This window comes from Rhea americana, unplaced genomic scaffold (genome assembly GCF_003343005.1).
Source record: "Rhea americana isolate MKP2758 unplaced genomic scaffold, rheAme1 scaffold_93, whole genome shotgun sequence".
NCBI lineage: Eukaryota > Metazoa > Chordata > Aves > Rheiformes > Rheidae > Rhea > Rhea americana.
The window spans coordinates 2,572,624-2,589,908 of record NW_028187122.1 but is presented as its reverse complement, the minus strand read 5'-3'; the positions used below and the strand labels follow the sequence as shown (position 1 = coordinate 2,589,908).

Sequence of the window (17,285 nt, the reverse complement as noted above, 5' to 3'; positions counted from 1 at the left end):
CCCCTCAGTTGTCAGACAAGTAGAACGAAACATAGCTTGGAAACACCCATCACTAAATTTGGCAGCACTGCCTTTGTATGCCAAATATGTAACTTTTATCATCAAAACAGGATGCTTCACGGCTCTACGTACTTAGTTAGTACAACACTGCTTTCTGCTATTTTACTCTTCCAATGGGAGTAAAMTATGCCCCCCCACCCTCTCTGCACCTGGAATCTCATTTTGGAAGGAAACTGAAGAAGTTCAGCTGATATATCAGCTTGTTTTTGAATCACTACTAAGACTAGGCAATGTGGAGGCTAAATTATTCCTGTTGTTAGTGCAGGCTTTCCTCAGAGCAGTCTATTATCACTCAACTTAGCTGGCACTCCTCGTGGGCTTCCAAGTACTTGCTTTTCAAATTAGATACAGCAGGCTAAGTAAGACCTAGCTTGGCAGGCCACTACTCCGTTAAACTTCAGAAGCAAAGGTTTGAAAATAGGAGCCTTGAACAGCAGYGCACACTTCTAATCTAATGAAGTGAAGTCAAAAGGAAGCATTGAGCCCAGTGAATTGTCATAAGAAATGTACTTAGAAGGAAAAAAGGACAGAGAGAGACACCCTTGCAAGTTCTTTAGAGGCTTTTGAGATTTAATGAAATTAAGTTACAAATCCTCTAGTAAGTCATCAATCTACCCTTCCGCTTTAGGCAGTCTAAAATTTATTTCATGCAGGCTCTAAGGGGTAAGAAGCAGCAGAGCGGCATCTGTGGCTAAACATAAATACGAGAATCTACTGTCTTACTAACAGAACATACACGTGCGTGAAACGGCAAGAGCAGAACGGCCAATTTACACGCACTGTTGGACTACTGAGACGTTAATTCCTGTGTTCTCAGACTGAAGAAAACAAAATAGAGGAAAATGAAACATTCAGTTGCAGTTTTTCTCCCCGTTGTGCAGGTCGGAACAGGGACCTTTGGAAGGGAGTTTCTGCCTATCCTAAGGTTCAGCAAATACAGGCATCTACGTACAGCTGACAGGCTTACAGATCGGAGAGGAAACAAGCTGTCTACTCTCAGAAGCAACGGCGCAAAAGCAAGGCTGCACATCTTTGTGGAGACAGGTAAGAGAGAAGAGACCGTGAACACATTTAGAAGAAACTTACCTCTGCTTTGGTTGCCTTACTTGTATCCTCTGCTGGCAGTTCCTAGGCTGCCTCCACTAGCTGACTGATTCAGTGGCAGGAATCTATGCCAAGAAAAGGAAATCAAAACAGACCAACTACTTCAGGGTGGCACCAATGAGTGTCGTGAGTTGGCAGCATGTATTGTAGAGTGTGTGTAGAGCTGATCTGGCAGTATTTCAGAAGTGGGGAAATCTTTATGATGAAAAAGATCTTGCAGTTGAATTCACAAAACCAGAATGCACTATGGAGTAAGAGAGGTTAAGGAGTGCTACACCCTAGTGGTTAGGATATTTTACCGTATCTGGGAGTTTCAGTCCCCTGAGGCTGTGGCAGACCTTGCCCTGTACTGTCACCCATCAGGGGGGTGCTCTGAACATATTATTTTGGATTGTAGTGTGGGAAGTGTCTGGCTTCTCTTGACCTACTCTTCCAAGAATGCAGCTTTGGCTACTGTGTTTTACATTTGTGTTACGTTCAGTTCAGCSTTACGCACACGTAGCTAAACCTGTTGCTCAGTGAGCAGCACTACGCATGATGCCCATYCTCCCCTGGATTAGTCTCTTGTAGTTTACATAGCTCTTGTAGGGACCCCCTAGCGCCTAGTAAGGCTTGAACACGTTGTGTAACCTTTCTTCCAGTGAGGGAACCAACAGACGTTCTGGTTTCTTCCAGAGCATTTACATGCACCCTGTGAAGATGTAATGTCTTTTGGGGACCTCCACCTCACCTCACTGAATTAGTTTTAATCAGCCCCGGGGCTTAGTCTTCACTGAAATTGGCCAAGTAACCAGGGCCAGAAGCTCTGTGCACTTAGGTAGCAAGGCTACAAAGAAAGTAGGATCCTACTCTGCTTGCAGCTGTTCCTTCAGCTGTTTAACCCAGAGATTGRCTTTGGAAAAGCTTGCTCCTCTTCCTGAACTGGTGAGCAGTTTGAGAGCATTTAGAAGACCACCAGGTGAAAGTAATGTTTTCTCAGGAACACGTTTGTGAATAACCTGCTGCCTTTGGGTGATGGGGGGCAAGAAAGGTGTGAACCAAGTCTATTAGAACAGGATGTGAGAGCAAGGACAGGAAGAGTTCTGCTTTACAAGGTGGAGAACTTTCTGAGTGTTGATGAAAAGGCGATTTCTTAGTGAGTAGCATTGGCAGCTCCATTGTCTCTGTGTGACAATGACTTTTATTAAACCATAACAGTTACTGTACACTGTGTCTACATGAGTGAGGGGAGAATGAAGGCTATGAGGAGAATAGGCACTCTCCTCCTGCAGATGGAGAAGGATCTTTAAGGTCAGGCAGCTCCTAAAAATGTGCAAGAACAGGATCAGTGGGATGGAAGGGATGTGTAACACGATGTAAGATTTCAGCTCGTGAAGGGTGCTTGTAAGACTGCCTCACCATCTTGGGGACCTTACTGCTCTTGTAGGCTTCGTTTCCTCGGAATAAAAAAAACATGGTGTGTTCATGTTAGTTCAGCTTTCTGCACATCCTGCAAGTAACTTCTTGATGTCACTGGTGAATTTCTAGTAAACTCAACAGTGAGACACAAGCCTGTAAGGTAAGGAGCTTGTAAGGTTCCCTGCTATGTGACACTGACAGATTGAATTTTAGGGTTCATACTATAGTGAGTTTTCCAGGAAAAAAATGTGGGAGCAGAAGCTTAAAAGCTTAGTAGAGCTGATGAGAGTTACGCATACCATGCCAATGTTTTGCATGTTATAGTGACTCAGACTGAAGAAGACATTTCTACAAGGCTTGGCAAATGCAGTAATTTTTACCTTTCTCAGACACTCATTCGTTGGAGAAAGACCAAACAAATGCTATAAAACTCAAAAATAGCATTCATTTTAGAAGCTGCTCTGTGCATGCTTTTCCTTTTGTTTTTGAAGTCTGTTCCTCTTCCCTACCACTTTCAGTGATTCTCCTGTATTTTCTATCTACGTTTGCCAGATAATTATCTGCTATTTTAGCAGGCATATGTGGGAAAGAGTATAGTTTAGCAGTTACATCGGTCTGTTGAGGTATCGCTCAGTCAACATGCTACTGGACTTTTAAATGGAGAGGTATCAATAATATAACACTAATCCTGCAAATGCTTACGCATGTCAGCAACTCTGTGCAGGTAAATACATAGTCCCACTCACTTGTACAGGACTGCTGTATTACCTATTGTGCAGAACTGCTAGGGAGCTCATTCTGGGGAATATTATCTTGAGCAGGCCAGGGTCAGCCTTTATAAATGAGGAATCCTAAAAGAGTGGCACAAAAGAGAAAGACAGATGTTAAGCAGCATTTCCTTCTGTATTCTCTCCTTAGCATACACTGTGAAGTGGACACGTGTCTGTGTCCTACATATAGTGCTTACGGGCATTGGGGAAGTTATCAAATGCAGTAAACTCCGCAGATGTAGTCAATAAACAGCTTTAGCGCTACAACTGCCTCCACTGACAAAAAAGCTCCCCTTTGTGGAAGAGCTTTCTTGAAACTATCCTGAGCTTTAAGGAGTGGATTTTCTGGGAACCACCAACTATTCTAGTCCTCCTATCAGTCTAACTGCTTTTTTTTTCTCAGCACAAAGTGTGTTTTTCTGCCCTTGATGTATCCAACACCTATTTAGAGCCAGGTGAGTAGTAAAGAAATTCCATACCAAAAGTCATCCTTCTCTTCAAGAAAGAGGGTACACCAGCATTTGAGAGATGTTAACCATGTTGCTCAGTGCACCTTGAAGATATACTTTCAACGTGTAGTGATGAGCGTGTAGTACAAAACAGAGCAGAAAGAGCTTATGGAGCCTAAGGCTCTTCAGTTACTGTATGTCCAGGTCACACCATTTCTTCTTTCACCTTCTCCATCTGCTTTCTGTCCTGGTGATATCGTCTCTACATAATGGTAACTGCCAACAACCTTTTGGAATGAAGGCATGACACATGAAAACTAGTATGAAGATAGATTAGGAGCTTGGTCATGCACTGGAGGTGTTCACAAGAGCTGCTGAGCTGCTGGCGCCAGTGGCTTAGCCACAGCATGTGCTGTTACAGAAGTGCCCCAGGAGCAACCATGTTAGCATCAGGTGGAAAAGGAAGAGAATTTACTGATCATCCAGAGCATTGCACCTGGGATTGACCAGGCAACCCCTCACCTCCTTCATGAAGCTTATTAAATCTCAGCCATAGACAAGCACACATATGCACACACATCTCATGATGTGGTGGCTCCCAACTTCAAGCTATTTTTAATTTCCTCTGAGGAAACGTGTGGTTTTCAGCAAGAGAAAGAGAGGGATAGACCAGCCCTGAAGCAGCCTGAGGCTCCCTCAAAGTCAGTTTTGCCATTATTGCTCCATCCAACCTAGCTGCTTATTAGTTAATTTGGCAAACACTAATTAAATCTGTACAGGCTTGAGCATTTAATGGCTGTGTAACTTATCTAGATCATACAAATCTTGTTGTGTTGGAGACATGGATGGCCTGGCTCATCCATCAGGTGTCCAGAGGTGCAGTGTTAGAGGGGACCAAGGCAGGTCAGTAATGGTGTGGTGCTGTATGGAAAGCTGATACACTTAGTGTCAGGATCCTAGTGAGGTTTGTCACAGGTAAGTGTAGTGTTGGTTTCTGTTACAAGCCAACCTACTTTTCTTCTGGTAAACAGCCACTGAAAGAGTTAGAACTGGTGCCAGCAGCGCAGCACTAGAGTCAAGTGAGCTATCCTGCTTTAATCAGAGAAGAGTAGAATCATTGTTGAGTAATTGCATGTTCCCCCCCTTCAAGAAAATAAATATAAATTTAAGAGAAACAAAAGTAATAGAAGGTGGAAGGCTTGGATCTAAGATGAGCAGTTACATACATTTGTTTTAATGCTTGTTTAAAAGGATGCTAGATGTAAAGGAGATGTCAGTGGGTTTCACCACAGATCCCTGGAATATGCATGTCCTACACAAAAGGACTGACTGAACATGGCACAGCATCTTATCCTCAGAGCGATAAATACTTGAATGGAGCAGAGTCATCAAGAATGATCTCTTCCTAAAGAAGATACACTGTAGTGGACAAGTGTGTAAAATTAGCAGCCTAAGAAGAATCATGTTCATTATTTGGGCACAGCTAGGAGGAGGAGAGAGAGCAAAAGATGATGAAAAGGGCTAGCCTATTTAATAAGAGACTGAAACTAATTACACTGAGAACTCTCATTGAAGGTGTGGGATCTGATTCCTTTTCCCTGTAGGCGTCTGAGGTATTCTTGCACAGGAGTTAGGGTATATTTAAGTCAGACATAGATGAAGCTCTATTCTTACAGCTTGGGTAACAAACTAGCTATCATTCTTAGTTGCTTATTTTCAATTTTAGTCCTCATACTTATTTCCCCTGCCCCCCTTTTTTCACTTATGAAATCTGTTTCTCACTGTTTGGCTACTTTCCTTTTAGGCAACCGGAGGTTGTTGCAAAAATCACAAAGGAAAATGCTTCTGTCTGTTGTAACTTGTTCTGTCAGTCTCCTGTAAGCTGCTGCTCTCAAATTTGCCTCACTGGGTTGGGCTTCTGAAGACAATTCTTTCATGCTACCAAGTAGAAAGCACTTAAAGCAAGTGTAGCTTAAAAACAGTTGCTACTTATGTTTTAAATTAAATATTAACCAGATATAAACGAGCTCAATAGCATTTCAAAGTAAGGCTAACTTGTGGGCTGATAAACAAGAAGGAACTCAAGCATTGAAGAATAGGCATGGGGATACTCTATTCAGAGGTATGTGACCATTTTCTGCACCACATTTGAAGCTATTAAAGGTATGGAAATACACTTGCTTTGGTTTATTCCCTTTCCAGCCTCCCATATACAGACTTATAAAAATTAGAAAGTTCTTTTTCTCTAGAAATACTGTATTTTGGCTATTACAAAATGACAAAAATACTGTTGCAGCAGTTAAAAAAGGCAGTAACTGATGTAATTATTGTGACTTCACAGAAAAAGGTATCGGTTAGATAAGCATTTTCTGTTGTTCTTTGTTGAGATCAGAGTAGTTCTGAGCTCTGTGCGTGTATAATTAAGAACTACAAGTGAACTCCTTGGTTTACAATGAATACAGATAACAAAGCTGTTGCCTAAGGAAGCAAGTGTCCCTGCCATGTTTGTTTCAGGAACGTGGTTTTTCTTTTCTTTTTTTTTTCTCCTCTCTCGTCTTTATGAGATTGTCCCCAGACCCTGATCCATTTAACGTGCCTCTGCATTTTAGCATAAGTGCTGCTGAAGACATATTCATTATTTTACAAACTTTCCAATAGCAAATGAGGATTTTAGACCTTTTAGATTGTGAACACAGGGGATAGCACTGCTTTTGCTCTTTCTAAAGATAGTATTATGTAGCTGGTCCTTTAAAAGGTTACATTTCTATACTGAAAGCCACTCTTCTATTTTTAAGAGTATTCGATGAAATCAAGTATTTTATCCTCTTTCAGTGTTACAGGGAGGTTGAATTTCTGTATTCATGAGCCGATGGACTGGTTAGACTGCATTTCATTCTAAAAAGAATTGTTTCTTCTCCCCAGATCTACTTCTCTGAGTTGTTATTCTACACTCAAATAGTGTCATTTAGTTTAATTAAGGTGATGTTTAATTAGGAAATATTTAAATATTCTCCATATCTGTGATACTTAATAATTGATAATTAATAATCTCATATTCATTAGTTTTCTTCTTGTAGAGTTTTTGAATGAGGTGTAATTTTCTGGGTAGAGTTCTTTTATATGGGATAGAAATCTACAGTATTTTAAATAACAAAGCGGTGAGTTCTGTTTGCTGAACAGTATGGATGCTGGTGCATTTCTGAACTTACCAAGCTTGATTTAGACTTTCCTGTCTAGTTTGTAGAATGCCTTTGAATGAATTTTAGAGTATAGGAAGAGACTGGAGTGGTTGGGAGTGTCTGCGCTTTATGAAGGGATTCTGTTTTGTCTAAACAACTGCAAAATTCTTACATAACTTCATCAGTCCTTTGCAGTTCTCAAAGGAAGAGGTATCTGAAATGGCTATCAGTTCCAAGACCAACTTTAACTCAGCCTCTTTTCTGATGGCTAGGTGCTTTGTCTCCAGTGTCATTCCTTGAACTTTTCTCTCAAGTCAAGCAGAATTTAGTGAAAATCTGTTACTTGAGCACTACCTCAACCAAGCCAAGCAGAAGGAGATGCAAGAAACTCCGAAAACAGATAGAGAAATTCAGATGTGGCCATTCATCTGGATCAAAGTAAACTACTAGGTCCTAATTTGAATCACATTGAGCATAGTTCATAAAGAAAATCAGTTGTGTAGAAGTATTGTCATACTTCCTGACAGCTCATGTTTTTCTATTTGTAGAGAAGAAAATTGTCTTGTAGTCTAGACTTGGAAATTGTATAAACAGATCTTACATTCTGTATCAGTACATTAGTAAGAAGCCAAGAAGTGGCTGATAAGAAGAGGTTCTGATCTGGAGGAGATTGATGATTCCTGTTTGCCTCCTGGATAATTGGCCCTTGATTGAGGGGAGGCCCCCCAAACCTTGTTTCTGCTAAGATGAGCAAGGGACAGAGTAGAGACTGAAGTGTTTCTGTATTGTCTTTGATTGTTTACTGGACTGAAAGTGCTAGTGAAAATATTTTAGGCACAAGTGAAAATTGCAAACAAGAAATCTTAGAAACCTGCAAGCACTTTAGAGACTGAGTGTGTGTGTGTGTGTGTGTGTGTGTGTGTGTGTTTAAAAACTGAAATGTGTATTTTCCAGGACAGGAGAAACAATGGTGCTTAAATAGTTTCATTTTTCAGAGGAAGATAAATAAGGACCCTTCTTTCTTCAGGGTTGCCAGGATCAAAAGATAAAAAAGGTGAAGGTGGAGGGGAGGTCCTAGGGGAGTGTGTGGAAAGCATGCATTCACAGACTTTTTTTTTTCCTCAAGTAACAACTGAAAGAGAATGAGAAAGTTTACATACTTTCATATCTTCTTTGACAAATACAGAATCAAAGTATGAAACATCCACTTTCCCTATTCAATAAGGGTAAAAAAAGATGAAAGAGGAGCAGGTCTATAAGCTACAAGTGTGAGAGGCCAGTGCAGGTTTCAAGCTGTAGTTCCAGGTACTGCATGTTTTGTAGCACCGCATTCCAAATGAGAGAAAAAGAATTTCTCCAGAAAGGATTTGTTCTCTTTTGAGAGAATAGCATACTGAGTTATGTAACATGTCTGTGACATACTCTTTAAACAAAACAAACAAACAAACAAAAAGGCATGCTAACTTACCTGAAGTTATTGGGTCTACTCAAAGACTACATTTGGCTCAGTGTGACTCTCCTGAGTCATTGCACTAATGCAGTATCACTGAAGTTGAGAATGAACAGCACTGCTATTTACCTTGGTGGTAAGAGCTAAAATTTCCCTCACCCATTTTCGTCTAAAAATCCAATCTTTTCCAGTCAGTAGCGAAAGGATTTTTTGTACAGTTTATCTTTTGAGGCTGGTATTTGCGTCTTTTTGTTTTAGACAGCTTTTAAGTTGCAAGCAAAGCAGGTTCTAGGATGAGGCACTTTTGTGCAATCTATCTCCATAAAGAAAAATGACTTCTACCCTTTTTACTTGGATGCACCATAGCTTGTACTGAAGAAGCTGAGGCTAATGGCAGAAGAAACCCTTATGTATGCATGAAGCACTTTATTCAGCAGCATTGCAAAATTGGAGCTGGTTTCTAAGTACTTGTTATATGCAAAACAGTTCTTTTTTGGTCTCTACTGAAGTTACACCTTGTTCCTGAATTTTCTTTATTGTTCTCTGTAGCAAGAAGCTTCAATTAACCAGTGTAATAGCTGATCAAATGGGTGAGAACTGCTTCCTTACATTTTTTGTGCCTGGGATATTTGTACCTTAGAACAACCAGTTTCAGAGCATGAAAGAGCATGCATGACTTGTGTGCCTGCCTTTACAGGTACAGGTCAGTGAGAAGATCAGTGGATGCCTTGGACATAATGGCTAAGCAAGTAAAAGCCTCAAAGGCAATACAGAAAGAAAAGCATGACAGCATATCAATTGGTGACACGAGCTGCAAAACCAGCAAGAACCAGATTGAAAAAGAGGAAAGTGGTGTAGTAAACAATTTGGATTTGAGCAAGTGTTCTGCCAAACAGCAAACCCGCATCTTTAAATACAGCCAACCAATGAGCAAGAGCAAGAATAGTAGGGAAATCAGAGGCACAAATAGATTCTGTAGAGCAAGTATGTTCCACCTGATCTTATCTTTCCTGGAAATGAAGATACAACAATAGACACCAAAATGACACAGAGAAGGAAGCTCTAGAGTAAACTATGGTTTAGGTGGCACAGGTGCCCAGGTCACTTAAATCAAAAGGAGTTTATGTATGAACCAATCTCAAAATCATTAAAAGAGCTCTTGTTTTGGAGGAGTGTATAATAGCAAATGGCATGTGTAGGCTCTTAAAAGAATACAGACAGATGGCGTAAATTTACATTATTACATGTATTCTTTGCAGATTTTGCCTGAAATAATAAAGTAGGAAGTGGTGCAATGCCTTGCTAATGTGTAAATAAATACTTTCTCAAAAGAAACATCATTTTTCTCATGCAGTTGTCCAGAAGGGTAAGCAGCAAAGAATGATGTTGGAGGAAAACTTTTGTTATAGACGCAAAGTTAGTTCCCTGTAGTGCAAAAAAAAAAAAGTCTCATTAAATAGCTAAAAGCAGGAGGGAGCAAGGAAAGGGCTCAGGGTTTCAGGCTATATCTTGTTTAGTTAGCATACTGAGGATGTAATAAAGGGAAGAGGGGAAGGAAAAAAACAGCAGATAATACAGTTATTTAAAGAAAATGGCTGTCCTGGAAAATGTGAAGAAAACCTTCACTAGTAAAGATGGAGGAAAAGAAAAAGCCTATTCTCCTTTTGACTGGAGAACTTGAAATGCTATTGGCCTGCCTGACTCCTTCCACTATTGTTTTCTGCATCCATTAGGCTACTAGAAACTGATAGTGCCCTCATCATTCTCAGTCTCTGCTTAGTTTGAGCTCCTGCTGCTGGAGAGAAAAGGAATTACAGATTAGATCAGGGACGCTTGGGATCCTTGAGCAGCAGGCTGGCCTCAAAGGCTAAACAGAATCTGAGCTGTGAGCATACATGCAGGTATTCTTTTTAGGTAAGAAGCTTAACTTTTGGACTCAAAATTAGCATTTTCTGATTTATCCTTGTAAGAAGTGGTGCCTGTTATGCGTAAGCATTCTCACTAGGCTCCTTGGGGAAGAAATACTGGTTTTATTGTTGTTGTTGTTAACTTTAGCTCARTTTTCACCTGTTGAAAACTGATGAGGTGGGAGTGGTACTTCTTGTTCAGCAGTAAAGAAGGCTTGCTGCAAACTCAGATGAATATGGGCTTGCATGCCTTTGAGCAATCAAGATCTCTGTTCTCAGTGCCTGCTGCTTAATATAGTGACCAACTCCTGAGAGATCAGGAGCTGATTTTCCTTTTCTTTTTTCTTTTTTTATGGCTAATTATGACTGGATTTATTTCTTGGATTATAGAAACATTGTCCAAAACAAATAGAAAGTTCATTTCTGCTGTGTAAAAGCAGTGTCAGGTTTTTGCACTGTGTTGAGAGGTGCTGTGTGGCAGCTACAGAAGTATCTCTTACCAACCTCTTCTGGAAACCACCTAGAATTACAAACATCTCTCAGAAGTGCTTGGCAGTTTCTTGGGATGTGCAGCTAAGAAATCTATACCATCCATTCTGACTTACTAGTGTAGTGATTGTTCTGATGGAATATTTTCTTTTCTCTTCAGCCCATTTGCCAGGCAGCTTATAATAATGATTTCAATAGAGTTCAGCTCCTTCTGGAGAACAACAGCAACTATCTGAACATCCGGGACAGATTTGGTGGAGACACACCCTTAATTTGTGCATGCAAGCGGGGTAACAACAGAATAGTTAGCTATCTTCTACAAAGAAATGCAGATGTCAACCTCAGAAACAAGGTAAGAGGTCACAGATCTATCCTTTGCAGTGATTGCTCTTTGAGACTTTGGGAATGTGCTTATGGAAACATTGGCAACACTGCCAAACCTGAGTGTTGCCTCCAACTGAGGCACGAGTCCAACCCCCAAATCATACCTCAGTAAACCTTTATGTTTTCATTTATCTCCTCATGTATTTTTCTAATATACCAATGAACACAAGGTAATAATCATTACCAACCTGAATTTCTGTCTGTTCGTGTTCCCATTTTAGGTAATACTTTATGCTGAGGCTCTTGCCTTTCCCCAGCCTCCTGTAGGTTCTTCCCACTCACATATGGAGCACTCTGCATTCATCTTGCCCTCCAGCTTGTATCTGTTCCTTCTGTAGACTTTCTTTTCCCACAGTCTTTTTCCTCACCCTGGTTAAGAGGAAGGTCTGAAGGAGAGCTTGTTCCTCTCTCTCAAAAATATCCCTGAGGAATTGTTGACCCTATGAAAACCCTACTCCTTTTGCAGACCCACTCTTGTCATGTTACAGAACTGTAGCTCATCTTGTTTCAGGAGCACCTGTCACCTGAGCACATAATAGTGTGTGTATATATGGGGAGTGGGATGAGGAGGGGAACAGGGCTGATTTCCTGTCTATTCCCCACCACCACCTATTTAAAAACCAACCAAGCAACCAACAAAACAAAACAAAACACCTACCTACCTTCCACAGTAGCTGTGGTTTGCTCTTTTCCCTAAGGCAAGGAGGAAGCATGTTTTTGGTTGGGGGGGTGTTGCTTGTAGGTTGTGAGTAAAAAGTAGCATGCAGATTCATGTTCTGTCTTCATTCCTAACTTAGGTGTGCAGGAGCTGGAATAATGTAATGGATGATAAATGAGCAGTGTTGTTTTGCTCTGGCTATTCTATTATTTGAATGTGTCATCTTGTATTCCAAGGCAACATTCAGCATATTCCTACATGCTTGTGTGCTGTTTTGTAGCTCTGTTTCCAGTGTGTTTGTTTATTTCGTAGATGAACAACAAATGTTTTTGTAAGATGAGTGCCATATTCTCTACCAACTGCTCTTAATGTATACCTCAAATTCCTTTAGAAAAGATTCTGTGTTTTGCAGTAAGATCATTCTCAGCATTGGCAACAATCTTGCAACTTCACCTGATCAACTGAAACTCATCTGTTCTTCCCCTTCACAGATGGAACTGATCCCAGGGTGTAGAGGTCAGCTGTAGTGCTCAGTAGCAAGGCTGAGAGTGGCAAGTTGTAGACTGCACAGGAAGACTTTTGAGTTTGTTTTGGGCCATAGTGTAACAAAGTAACCTGGTTTGTCAAACTCCAGTGAGTAGCACCTGCAGGAAATTTAACAGGAGATGCCATAAACTCACATCTTTGCTTCGATAGCCAGTACTTCTATAACAGGAGGAACTGTGGGATTCTTCCTGCTGATTTAACTTGCTGAGCTGGAGTAATAGCCACAAGGGATTTCCACTCTGCTCTCTTTCTGTCTGCAGCCAAGTCCAAGTTTGGATATATGTTTGGAATCCTTTGGATCCCACATACTTCTTTCATGTGGAGCCCAGTCTCCATGAGCCTGTGTTTGTTAAACAGGCTTCTACTTGAAGGAAGCCAGGTGGATGTATGTGTTTCTGTTGCAGATCAGAGAATGTTTCTAGCAGATAACTTGAAAAAAGGCTTGTAAAATACAGAAGGATCTAGTTTTGTCAATACTAATCAAATATAATCAGTTCACTGGATCTGATACTAATCAAAGAGTTCTTCTGTATTTAGAAGGAGCGCACTTGTCTACATTATGCTGTGAGAAAACGTTTTAATTTCCTTGACTACCTGCTCATCATCATTCTCATGCCAGTTATGCTCATTGGATATCTTCTCATGGTGAGTCTGGATGAAATCAGAACCTCTATCACCCTACACCTTTCCCTGTTCCCTTTCCACCTGTCCTATGGCAGTATTTCAGGGCAGGAACCCTTGGAGTAGATGGATTATTCTTCTTAAAACAAGAACTGATGGGTAACAGCAGAAGAAGCAGAGATTTTGCTCTGAATGTAACTGATGGAAGAACAGAATTGGGTGATACAGAAGCCAGACACTTCCATCTGGAAAAACAATATTGAGGGAAAAAAAAATCTATTTCATACTGGATGCAGATTAAGTGGCTCACTGTGTTATTCTCTTCCCCTTGCACCAAACAGGTCTCAAAGACTAAGCAGAATGAAAACCTAATCAAGATGTTGCTGAGAGCTGGTGCTGATGTTAATGCTGCAGACGTTGTAAGTGGATTTGTACAAATGCACATGTGGCTCCTATGCATGCAATATTACTAAAAGCGGACATCACAATCTATTAGCAATATATTCGTGCTTTCAGGACAGTATCAGGCACTGAATTGATTCTGATGTAGCAGATTGTCTAGCAGGAGGGTTCAGTGACTTTTAGGATATAATTTTGCAAGGTACACAGAACTAATTCTTCCTGAAATCTCAATGCATTTTTTGCTCAAGCTTAGCATTTTTTTTGGCTTTGGAGTCTGAACAACAGTTCCAAACATAGCAAGTGAAAACTGGCGTGACAGTACTGAATGCGCACTTTTACCACAGAAGATTATATTTTACTGTCAACATTTTGATTGCTGTGATGGCCTTTTCAACCTGTGAGATCCTCCTTCAGAGCAAGGAGGCAGTATGTTGAAATGCCCTTTAGTTCTGTGTTTGTGACTGAGGTGAGACATTTGCAAACTTAGCAAATTTGGGTGGACTGTTCCTGGGCGTCTTCCTCTGGAGGGAAGTGATTCTGTGGGTCTACATTAACTCTATCAGTTTCTTTCTGACCTAGGTCCTCTTGAAAGAATCCAAGACAGCTAAGTTAAAACATATATTAAAAATCAATCTTGTAAAGGTTCTGCTCCTACAAGTGTCTGAGTTTATCACCATGTATGAATTCTTGGGCTGGAGCAGACTTGTGGACAAAGGTCATGCCCAGTGTTACTCTCTGTGGCTTCAGTTGGTCTTCAGAGTGCACTGATCGGCCACATGTGGTGTCTGTATCCACTGGCATACTTGAATATGGTCGAGAGCTCCTTTCCCCTAAAGCAGAAAAGGAGAAACCCTGATTCTAGCAGCAACCAAATCCTAAAGCACTTAAGTGTGAGCAAACAGTATTGTGTAACACATAGTTGTTGAGATAAAAATTATGAAAACCCCTGAAATTAGTAAAGAACTATTGGCTTTTTGCTAAAGGGATCAAATCTGTTTTAGCAGCTGTGTCCTGGAGTAGGAATGATTCTTTGTTCTTAGTGCTCTTATGAGAATGCATCTGTTTTCCTTTGTGTAGTGTATTGGGACAAGATTTTTTTTTTTTGCATCTAGCTGTTAGTGGGGAGACTAATTTGGCTACAGATAGTCATACCTGCCTACAGTCTGCATAAGATGTAATAGAAATAAGATCCATCTGCTTCTGCTTCCCTTCAGTCTGGTAGAACAGCCCTTCACTATGCTTGTGAAATGAAAAACCAGGCAGTCATTTCTCTACTGCTTGAAGCTCATGCAGACCCTTCTGTTAAGAATCAGGTAAGAAGGTGAAGTTGATAAGTGTATTTCCACTATTAAGCTGGTAAACCAATATGTTACAGGCCTTAGCTGATGTCCCTGTTTTTTTTAAGCAAACAAACAAACAAACAGAAAAAACCCACAAGGGTCCGCTGCTTCCTGGCAGCAGGCTTGTTTGGTATAAAGCAGCAGCCCCACTGCCCTCCTTTGCAGCAGTGCCTTTAAAGTCCAAGACCTTCACTACTGGACTTCTACTGGTAAAGGCTGTGTAGATGTCCACCATGTTGGCAGATCTCTTACCTTTATTAATGGTGACTCTTAACTCAGAGCTGCTCACTCTACAGCTTTTCCTGAGAGGCTGGCAGCAGAGGGGTGATACTAGATACTGGTCCTCTGAAATGGGTTGAGTCAAGCTGCTTCTGTCCTTGGAGAAGCTCATCTGTTAAATGCTGTCCAAGTAAATATGACCCAGGAGTATCTGCATTGCTCAGTTGAGATGAGTCATGTTTTCTCCACGTTGCTCTTGAAGTCAGCTCTTAGCTCTGCACTGTCTTTGGACATTAGCCCCAGGAAACTGTGGAATGGCTGTCACTATTGTGACTACAGAGACAAAAAGACTCTACCTGCTGACTTCAGTGAGAGTAGTATTAGACAGAGCACATTCTGAAACCTTTGTTTCAGAGCAACAATATGACAGTGAAGCTGATGCAGGAGAGTCTTGCATTTGGGTGACAAGTTCAAGGAAGCTGTTTGCACTGGATCCATATCTGTCACATTGCAGTATGTTTCATCTGTTTCTTTCAGGAGGGGGAGACTCCCTTGGATATAGCAAGAAGATTACAATTCAGCAACATCGAAAGCATGCTAAAGAAAACTTCCTAATGCTTGATGAAGTGGTATCAAGGGCTCTGGAACATGAGGAAATTACCCAGTCTGGCAATCTGTCTTGCACAGCAGCAGCAGGAGTCCTGCTGGAGGCTGGTTATTTGTCAAAGGCCTTGTCTGAATCCATCTATTCTTTGCTGCAGGCTTTGAATGTTTTGTTTGTTGGAGAGCTGTCAGTATTCCCAAGGCCATGTGGCTGGAAAGAGTTCATTTACTTTTACTAAGCCTTGAATATTTACAACAGTGTTCAAGATATTGCCCCTCCCATCTCCTCACCCAGTTTTATTGCTTGACTTGCAAAGGCTATGAATTTTGAAAGCTAGCTGAAATATTTCTGGAAACATAACAAATTGCACATCATGATTGGCAGCCAATGAAAGATAAAATATCATTTAGAGTGAGTCTTTTACTTGTTTTACAGGAGATAACGCTTGACAACTGAACGCTGTGCCGCAACAACTTGTGCAGGGTCTGGCATCTTTCGTTTTAGTATTTTTCCTCCTACAGTGGGAGTGACTTGGAAAATAGTTCTGTCAGTGGGAATTATGGCTTCTTATCACTTCCTCGTTCTACTAGAAGTTTCGCACACCTTAACTAATCCTCACTACATTGCTGCCAAAGAAGGAGGGGTTTTGTTTGTTTGTTTGTTTKTTTAATATAAGAAACAGCAAGAAGAGATTGAATGAGTTGTTGAAGATCACACACACACACACACACACACACACACACACACACACAAAAAAAAAAGACAGTTCCCAGGTCCCTTTATTGCATTAAGAAATAATAATTAAAACGTGTTTTTAGCTCAGAAGAGAAGTCAGTCTCTTGAATGGCTTTCCAATGCAAATAATATGCTGAAGGGGGAAAAAATCAATGTATGAAATGCTATTAGAGGGAGCCAAATGCATCAACCCCAGAGGACTGGACACTGTAGTATGCTTTTCAGAGTAGTGTGTGTAGCAGGTGGTACATATGCCAAAATAATAAATTTTTTCAAGTGCCTTTCCTTGCAAAGAATAAAGGAAGAAGAAAACCTGCAGTGGTAGATAATGTATTAAGGAGACCTGGCACTTTCTAATTTTAGTAATGTAACAGTAAAAGAGAATCTCATTTCAAATGCTTTCAAATCTCCTTTCAGCTTGCTTCCTTGGTCTAATGAATCTTTATCTTTGTAGACAATTTTGGTCATTTTATTTAAGTTGCCATAGGTTCAGAGGCTAGATATCATAATCAGCACTGCAAAAAGCTGCTAGACCAGGCACATGGACAGGTTAGTATGTCTCCTGTATTGTGTAAGACAGATGCATTTTTCGAGTGTCACCGTGATGTTGGATACTGGCTCCAACTGGAAGGGATCTTGATTCCTCAGATAGCAAAGCTAACCCGTCTGGACCTGTAATAATGAGCACTTTGGGTGTAACTTGGGGACAAGCACTCTTTTACCTACCTGATCACCCTGTAGGTGAGTAATGTGAGGCATTTGTGCAGGCAATGAAGAAGCTATCTCTTTGGGCAAGTGACCTGAAAGGGAAAAATAACTGACTACTTTTCCACTCTGCGGAAATTCCTTGAAGAAAGAATGGTCAAGAGACAGTGTTATTTAAATATCAAAGCCGGTATCTTGGAGAGCTTGCAATAATTTCACTGCCAATATCAAGAATACTTCCTTAGATAGGTGCTGTGGTGCTTAG

At 40.8% G+C, this 17,285-nt stretch overlaps 1 protein-coding gene across 1 annotated transcript; it reads left to right on the top strand.

Annotated features, from left to right (window-relative positions):
* The first annotated feature begins 5,792 nt into the window (after window positions 1-5,792).
* On the top strand, window positions 5,793-15,916 carry ANKRD22 (ankyrin repeat domain 22). The gene is made up of 6 exons (XM_085324752.1): window positions 5,793-5,903; window positions 10,967-11,158; window positions 12,932-13,039; window positions 13,357-13,434; window positions 14,632-14,730; window positions 15,514-15,916. The coding sequence occupies exons 1-6, from the start codon at window positions 5,883-5,885 to the stop codon at window positions 15,589-15,591; spliced, it is 576 nt and encodes a 191-aa protein (XP_085180878.1). The 5' UTR covers window positions 5,793-5,882; the 3' UTR covers window positions 15,592-15,916.
* Window positions 15,917-17,285: the final 1,369 nt, after the last annotated feature.